The 9,112-nt window shown below is 42.2% G+C and overlaps 1 protein-coding gene across 1 annotated transcript; it reads left to right on the plus strand.

Annotated features, from left to right (window-relative positions):
• The first annotated feature begins 353 nt into the window (after positions 1-353).
• anxa11b (annexin A11b) lies at positions 354-8,853 on the plus strand. The gene is made up of 15 exons (XM_076759965.1): positions 354-451; positions 2,711-3,080; positions 3,176-3,216; positions 3,405-3,548; positions 3,645-3,732; positions 3,824-3,918; positions 4,065-4,178; positions 4,431-4,521; positions 4,925-5,004; positions 5,132-5,188; positions 5,296-5,389; positions 5,529-5,624; positions 6,182-6,240; positions 6,386-6,508; positions 6,620-8,853. Exons 2-15 carry the CDS (start codon positions 2,720-2,722, stop codon positions 6,677-6,679), a joined length of 1,503 nt encoding a protein of 500 aa, XP_076616080.1. The 5' UTR covers positions 354-451; positions 2,711-2,719; the 3' UTR covers positions 6,680-8,853.
• The last annotated feature ends 259 nt before the right edge of the window (positions 8,854-9,112 follow it).

The following is a 9,112-nucleotide window of genomic DNA, read 5'->3' on the forward strand; positions in this document are numbered from 1 at the left end:
TGGAAAAAAACATGATTCAGAGCATTATTCATAGCGATTTGAAAGTTTTCAGGGGATTTAAAAAAGTTAAATAAGTGATATCGCCGTTTATTAAAATTGAGCTCTGGGTCACGTCAATGAAATTCTAAATATTTGACATAAGAAATTTAAACATGACGTGTTTTATACGCATGACATGGACTCATATGCACATTCTGCGCCTGTTGCAGCAGCACAGAGATAAATCTAATCACCTTTTCGGACAAATAGTGCAGTGTGGCTTGTGTTAGAAATGACAGTGCAGCCCTCTGAGTCAACATCAGCCGCTCTCCGCTGACGCTCGGTAATTACCGAGCAAAGGTTGTTACAGCATGACGGAAACAATGCTGAGGACCCACCCACCTCCGGACGGCTAAATCCCTCTGCAGCTCTCCGCTTGTCTCTTCCTGGATCTGAAGCCACTGTCAAAAAAGTAAGTAACCCAGATGTTTTTATTTTAGACCGTGAATGCCGTGAAATATTTGTCCACCATAGCGTAACAGGCGACAACGAAGTTTAACAAATACTTTCGGTGTCCGTTAACGTTAGCATTAGCTTACTTCTCTTCTTGTGAATGTAGGAAATTAGCCTCGCCCAATTAAACGGACACAGCCCGGTGTGGAGCTGTTTAACGGTAACATTGCTAAACTTCCTTCTTTACAAATGTCTTGAAATGGCTTCCTGGTGCTTTTAACTGTATTTTTCTAACGTGTCAGACGTCTGTCCCGGTAATTCTAGGCGTTCAGACTGAATGCTGGCTAAATGCTATATCTTAACGTAAATCTTCGAGACAGTAACATTATGTAACGCTAAGGGACCACAGTGTACAAGCTCCTGGACATCAAAGAAAATGATGGTGTGAAATTAAATATTAGCTTTGCTTGATAGTATATGTACTTTTACTCGGATTAATATTGTTGATAGAGTATATGGACTAACGTTACTGCACATTCTTATCGTAGCAAGTTGGCGAGTTGAGAAATGCAGGCCTGTGATGCTGCAAAGTAGGGGCTTTGCTGCTTTCTAGTGCCCCTCGTAAAAGTGAGATTCATCCGCGAATATGCTCATTCTCCGCCTTTAACATGCCTTGAGGTGTAGAAATTCAAAATAATATAACAGCAGCAGCAGTCCGTTGTTTATTGGTTTGCGTTAGGAACCCAGAAGTATGTGACGGACGTTATTTTTCAACACCATCGCACATTAGAATTATTATTATTTAAGACAAAAAATTTCGAATGCAACGGACAAAATACTAAACTCTTAGATGTCATTTAACGCTTTAATGATTTTAAGTCACGCATGAACGAATTCCCCACTCATATTTATAGCCTTCTTGGGTTGTAAATCTCTGGTGTGGTGGAAATGTTAATATTTACGATAACACGTAAAAGCCCCACCAGTGCGTAGAGGGGTCCAAAGGAGAGGGCTGGAAACTAATGGAGAGTCAACAATCAGACGCCCTTCCTGCGGTCACCCCTAACACGGCGTGTTTAGGTCTATGTAACTAACCCAGTGGTGCATCTTTGAATTCAGATTACTTAAATCTAAACTCAATTGCTCTAAATAAGTCCGGTTGTGTCAGAAGAATTTTTTTCATTTGCACATAAATACCTAAAATAAGTTTTGTTTATAGAGCCAAACAGTGGATTGTGTGCAGCATTAAGGTGCCTTTACATTGTAAGGAATATCTGTGTTCTCTCACACTACAGAGCCTGTAGGTCGCACCTTGTTTTCCAAAAACAATGATTTCTCCGGTACCTGGTTTCTTGTGTGCATGTAAACAAAGTAAATTTACAGTCTGCCAGATTATCTCTCATTACAGCCGACAGACCAGTAGCTGTAATTGACATTTTTGCTTCATTATGGGATGACACAGGGGCACCTGAACGGCTGTGTAATTCTAACTCTTCCAATGGATGGTATCCCAGTAGAGGGATCTTATGAATTGGAGATTCCCCTTTCATAACTGAAAAATTCAGGGACACTTGCTAGTTATTGTTATGCAGTGTTTCCTCTGAGAAAGGGGAAGGAAAGCTTGAATCCTGTCATAAACAATGAGCACTCTTATCATATGAAAGGGATCCATGCAGATGGACGTGGTGAGATTGTTGTCGTATAGAGATGTGAGTAAACAGCCTGTGGAGTGATGTCAGTGATGGGGACCTTGTCTGAACTTATAGCTTATTCATTAACTTACATAAGTTGTAGGTGAAGGGAAGAGCATTTTATTACCAAACTATTGTAAACACATTGTAAACTAATTATGACCAAACAGTTGGGTCAGTTCTTCAGGAAGTAGAACAGGTGGTTAAAATCCATTTTACACGTTGTTGTTTGTGTTACCACATCTAAAGAACCATGTGGATTAGACATACATATTAGACAAATGAAGATCTGTGTGAGACAGCAACAGTCACTGCTTGTTTACAGCCTGAATGAATGCTGCGCACATGCTGTAGAAGTCCTAAATAGACCTCATGTTGACTATCAACACTCCATCATCAGCCTCCACCCCACTACCCTTCGGTCTATTGAAAAGCATAGGCGGAGCAGAGACATTTTAGGGGCCAGGATGGGTGATTTAAGCTACATCTGAGCTTAAATTTCTGGAAATGGACTTGCAGTTGAAAAAGAGCCATATGATGGCCGTTATACATCACGGTCACACGCCACAACTTCATGTCACCTCCAGGTTCTGAAGATGAGCTACCCAGGATACCCTCCTCAGTCTGGGGGATACCCATCACAGGCAGGGGGCTACCCACCTCAACCAGGAGCATATCCACCCCAAGCAGGTGGCTACCCTCCAGCACAAGGAGGCTACCCACCAGCAGGAGGAAGCTACCCCCCACAGGGTGGCGGATACCCGCCCCAGGCTGGCAGTTACCCTCCCGCAGCGGGCAGTTACCCTCCCGCAGCAGGCGGGTTCCCTCCAGCAGCAGGGGGCTACCCTCCCCAGGCAGGTGGTGGCTTCCCTCCCCAAGCTGGAGGCTTCCCTCCTCAGGCAGGAGGATACCAGTCACAGTCTGGAGCAGGAGGTTATCCCTCCATGCCTGCTGCAGGTGAGGCTCCAAGATGTGCTGTGAAGTTGTGAGGATTCATATTCATTGAATTAAAATCAGTTTTGTGGAGTGTTATGTCAATATTTTCTTTGCAGGTGGAGGCTGGGGTGCAGCACCAAGTGGTGGCTATGGAGCAGTACGTAAATTCTTTACTTAGTCTTCACTACTGCAATACCGTGTCACTGATAACATATGGACCGGCTTAAGCTAAATCTCGTGTTTGCTTAAATCACCTTATCTTCACCAGCCCTACTTGAACCTCGTCTGCTGTATATGAAGTTTGTCACCCTGGATTTAGCACTTACAGCTGTCTTCTGTTTGCAGCCAGGAGGAGCTCAGCAGGGGTACCCAGGGGGTCCTGCCCCAGGCCAGCCAATGCCAAATTACCCTGGAGCCCCCGCGACTAACCCCTCAATGCCCGCATATGGAAGTGGAGTTCCGTCCAACCCTCAGGCACCTGCCATTCCTGTAAGAAGCATTTGTCTTCGTCCCTTTTCTCTGAAACTATGTACAAATGTTATCTCCTAATGTTTATTTCTTATGTGTGCTTTTTTTGGTTTATAGAAAGGGTACAGGGGTTCAATTAAAGACTTTCCAGGGGCTGATCCACTGAGGGATGTCGAAGTTCTTCGCAAAGCTATGAAGGGTTTTGGTCAGTAAATGGTGTTTAATATGCTAAACTCATCGGAAGCATTACTCACTATGGATGATTTTTTTTAACACATCATAAATATTTTAAACAGGCACTGATGAAAATGCCATTATTGAACTTCTGGGGAGTCGTACCAACAAGCAGAGGGTTCCAATGGTTGCAGCCTATAAAACAACTTATGGGAAGGTGCGTTCTCTAATATTTTAGTTCTTGTTTTTTGCAGTTGAAATTCATTCAGTAACATGTTGCTTCTCATTGACCCCGTCTGGTAGCTATGTTTATTTGCTCTCATGTTTTTGTTTCTTGTATTTGTTCTGTGTTTTTCCTCTCAGGATTTAATCCGTGATCTGAAGTCTGAGCTCACTGGAAACTTTGAGAAGCTGGTTCTTGCTATGATGATGAGCCCAGCACACTTTGCTGCAAGTGAACTCAGAGAGGCTATAAAGGTTGGAAGCTGGAGTTGTTGTCTCAGCAAATGTTTCAATTTTGGTTTTGCTCTCCAAACCACTTTGTTTGACTCATCATGTAATAGGAAAATAAGAGCAGAAAAGTAAAGTGCAAGTGAAGGCCAGACAAGTTGAGCTCTGAGTCATGGCTGATGACCAGTGAGCGTTCACCGTTTTTGCTCTATGAAGCAGGTGTGTCCTTCGATGTCTTACTAATGTGTTTCTGTGTTTTTGTTGTTTGTTTGTTTTTAGGGCGCAGGAACTGATGAAGCCTGCCTGATTGAGATTCTTTCATCACGCTCTAATGCAGAGATTCATGAAATCACCCGCATCTACAAAGCTGGTGAGTTCAAATCTTGACATTGTTTTTTGTAAGAAATGAGACCCGTAACTCTAAATGTGAAATATTTTTTCGAAGGCATTGTCTATAGCCCACTCGACACAATTTCAATCCTTAATTTAAATGTAATAAAAATGAACGGAACTGGATTGCTTCTGTATCATTAACACATTGATTAGAGCTCAGACAAAAAATAACGAGTGTATAAATGTGAGTGATATAGACGTACAGCCTCTATTTGAAGGTTAAGACATGTTTGAAATGTTGTGTTTTGCTTTGATTTTAGGCAGTGCGGCCACCCTTTTGTTGTACTTGGATGATGGATTGTGAAAAAGTGGCATCTAAACAAGATGCAAGTTATATGCAAATGATTGTATTTTCCTAAAAAGCAACGCCTTCCTTCCAGAGTACGGGAAGAGCCTGGAGGACGCCATCGCTAGCGACACCTCCGGTCACTTCCGCAGACTCCTGGTTTCTCTCTGCCAGGTAGCTGCCGCACCGCTTCGCAATGAGCTCTCTCAAAACAGATTTCAGCTCATGTAAACTTGAACCCTGTCACTGTACGCCGCCCACGTAGCATATGTTTAACGAGCACATGTCTTGCTTTATCTAGGGAAATCGTGATGAAAGGGAGACTGTTGACATCTCCCTGGTCAAACAGGACGCTCAGGTACCGGTTTGAAGTCGGTTTGGTGTTGTAGCATTCATGGGAACTAATTGGCAAGCCGTGTCATGTTCCTTTTTTTTTTGATTTATGTGTGTCTGTGTGGGCGACAGAAACTGTATGCTGCTGGAGAAAATAAAGTGGGAACAGATGAGTCTCAGTTCAATGCCATCCTGTGTGCTCGCAGCAGGCCCCACCTTCGTGCAGGTGTGTAGTCTCAACATTGCTGCACACAAGATTATTTTTCTTTTCTGCTTTTCCAGTGTCATAACTGCACATTACAGAACATGTTTCACATGTTTTGAAATATTCAGATTATCTCACCTGGGATTGTTTTCTTTGATAGTCTTCCAGGAGTACCAGCAGATGTGTGGACGAGACATTGAGAAGAGTATCTGCAGGGAAATGTCTGGCAATTTGGAGTCTGGCATGGTCGCTGTGGGTACGTTCTTTTTTTTCCAAACCTCAAACAAACCGAAGTGGCTTTCCAAAAACATGTTCAAGTATATATTGAAGTAATTTGTCAAAGATGTTTGTTCCGAAGGGTTTCCTGGAAGGACTGAAAATACCCTGCAGATGCAAACAGGCTGTTTTTTGACTTAAATATCTTTTGAATGCTTGATGATAGATCGATGATTTTGGGTACAGTCATTTTGGTTTATTAAATATTGTGCAGTTACACAAGATGTTGAAGTTGTTTGGGCCATACCTACAAGAATTTGGCAGCCAGTTATAGGAAACCAGTATCTAAAAATAAACGTTGGGGTCCATCCAAATATGCAGTGAAGATTGGATGAACAAGTGTTGTTGGAATGGTAAAATTGTTGTGCACAAATTAAAAATGACAAAGTGCAGAAGAACAAAACCTTTGTGCAGAGGCAGTAACATAAAACGAGTGAACGACAGTACAGTCACCTCTGTCTCTAGTGTGTTTATTATTTGATTGCATTGCAAGCCTCATACCAGACTAATCTATTTACATCCGCTCCTTTTTCCCAGTGAAATGCATCAAGAACACCCCGGCCTACTTTGCAGAAAGGCTCCACAAGGCCATGCAGGTGCGCGTGCTGCTCATCATCACATTTTACTCGTAATGATCACAAACCGGCTGATCTCCTGCGCCGACGTCACCGTGGGTGGCGGGGCATAGGAGAATATTTCACTGCTCCTGCAATGACGTGTCACGTTGTGATGTTTTGACAGGGAGCAGGGACCAAGGACACAACCCTGATCCGCATCATGGTGTCCCGCAGTGAGGTTGACATGTTGGACATCAGACAGGTGTATGTGAAGACCTATGGAAAATCTCTTTACACCCACATCTCAGTAAGTCCCACTAACCACGTCATCATGACAGGTCCAGCTCTTTTTTTTTTTTTCTGTGGTACATTTGTGGGATCATTTGAAATTCATGTTGATTTTTGCTGTGTTTCTCAGGGTGACACCTCCGGGGATTACAAGAAGCTGCTGTTGAAGCTGTGCGGAGGTAACGACTAAAAGGAAAAGAAGCTCACCCTTCATGAGGACGAAATATAAGTCCACACTGAATCAGCGTTATCGGACCTTATATCGTCTCTGATGCATGTAGTTGAAGTCAGTTTTCCGATGACAATAATCAATCATTATTACTTTTTTCTTCAGTGATTTTTTTTTTAGCTACTGTATTGTAGTAGATGGTTGCCAAATAGTAAATCTATATTGATATGAATATTTTTTAATACGCACTAGATAGCTTTGTCATTACTGGGTAGTGCCTGAAAATTTCATACTTGATTAAGAAATTATACAATATAACTGTACTAACTATGTTACAGAATAGGGCTGGGCCATAAGGCAGGGAATACAATCACACTCATTTTTTCCCATATTGATCCATATCGATACTTATCACGATATGTAGTTGGATAATGGTGCCAATTTGAAGAGTATCCTGATGATGAAGAAACCAAAGGGACATCAAATTTATGAGAATAGTTAATGAACATAAAAAATAGAATAATGTTGACATTTAACTGTGCGCACAGAAGAACAAGAACATTGAATAACATCTAAATGTTAACATTAAACTTTGCAGTCATACATCATCTGCCCTAAAACAACTGGAGTTAGCTTGCCTTCTAAATTCCAAAGTAACGTGCGGTGGCGGGGATGGCACCTTTTCAGGTAATGATTTGGTGCCTTTCCCGTCTCGGGTGGAACTGCTTTACCGCGTCCTTTGCACACCATCTTAGTCGCCTTTGACATCCAAACCACTACCGTATAACTGATGTCACACGACCTTTTCTGTCAACAATTCTCTTAGCCTCAGAGGATAATGTGAGTCAGTTTGCATGAGCTCTGCATAACGTAAAGCAAACCGTGTGTGGATTAAGAGGGTGGCGCAAGTTACTGTCCCATTTCTGCAAGTTTGTGTTCTGCCTGTTCAACAGGTGTTTGAGAAATTCTCTCCTTTGTTGCACTTACGGATAATGAGTTCTGCCGTCACTGACTAAAATATATCCTTCAGTCTGTGTGGAAGAGCGCAGCCACACACAGCAGAGGCAGCAGACTCACTGGAAGTTGTCGCGTATGTTTTGGCTGTGTGATAGGCTGTTAGATCTGTCCACATTTAGTAAACATGAATGTCAACGCGGTCCCCTGTCGAGGTAGTTTCATCGCCCAGCCCTACGATCGAAGAGTATTTAAAATGTCCAGCAAACTGCTACACTTCAAATCTGCTTTGGTTTGTATTAATTGTTTTGGAGGGTTTCACAAAATATGAAAACCTACAGATCCAGAACAAGGAAAAGTGTCTCATTTATCTAATATATAAAGAACATATACAAGGAAACATTTAGCTCATTACTTAAAACACGCATTATTAACTGCGGAAGGTAAATTGTACCTCGCTGCCAAACATTTCATCTGTATACAAGTTAATGTAAGCAATGTTCACTTTGTAGTGATAGCAGATTAACTCTTTAATGAATGTCACACTTGCTTGTTTAACTCATAATTAAATGACGTGTATTTTTTGAATGTTATGATAGAAAAGGCCTCTCCTCTGTCTTTACGTTCACTAATCAGAGTTTCACTCCTGCTTGCAGGTCTATGCAATGTAGCTTTTCACTTTTGAACCTTTATATCAGCTTTAAAGGACTGTATTTCGGTCTTGACACGTGAGCCTTTCCAATCATTACTCAACATTTACAGACAGTGCTGCCTTTTTGCTGAAAAGCCAAAGCCTGAAGACAGATGATGTTGTGCCTTCTTGTCAGGGCTGCTGTGTAAGCTGTTCAGAGCGAGTCGATGTTTCACTGTGGTTCATCTCTCAAACAATCAATAATCACACCTGTATGGCTGCGGAAATGTCATTCTTAAATTGTTTGGTTCTCAGCATTTTGTTTACAGTTTTTCCTGTGACCCGTATTGGTTTGTATGTTTTGCTGCCAGCAGGGGGCTCTTTTCTCACATGAAGTGTCATTTCTGATGTCTGTGTGATTGTCTGCCGGATCACTAACAGTTTGGCTTCAGTCTGAACATCCTGTATACTAACTCAGCCTCGCAATCAACCTCGTGACATGAATAGCTGAAATTCAATGGATGTCTTTTTAGTATTGTAACGTTTTGCCGTTTGATAGTCCCCGAGACTTGAAACAGCCACTTCTCATTTCAATTAAAAAAACCCCACAACATTTTGGCGTATCTGGATTGTCTTTGTGAAATGGGCTCGTGTGTTTTGCATGAAACATTGACTGTGGATTTTCCACTCTGAGCCGGAACACAATGAGCAATTTGCATTTCAAAGCCGGTCTCATTTTCACCACCTTGGTCTGCATTATGACGACTGAGTCAACCCCCACCACCGCCATCCTCCGAGCACCACGAGCTGCACGTTCTGTTAAAAGGTGCGAGTAATGTGCCTTACATAAGTGATGTCTGAGCGTTTGC

This window comes from Chaetodon auriga, chromosome 20, assembly GCF_051107435.1.
Source record: "Chaetodon auriga isolate fChaAug3 chromosome 20, fChaAug3.hap1, whole genome shotgun sequence".
NCBI classification, from domain to species: Eukaryota; Metazoa; Chordata; class Actinopteri; order Chaetodontiformes; family Chaetodontidae; genus Chaetodon; species Chaetodon auriga.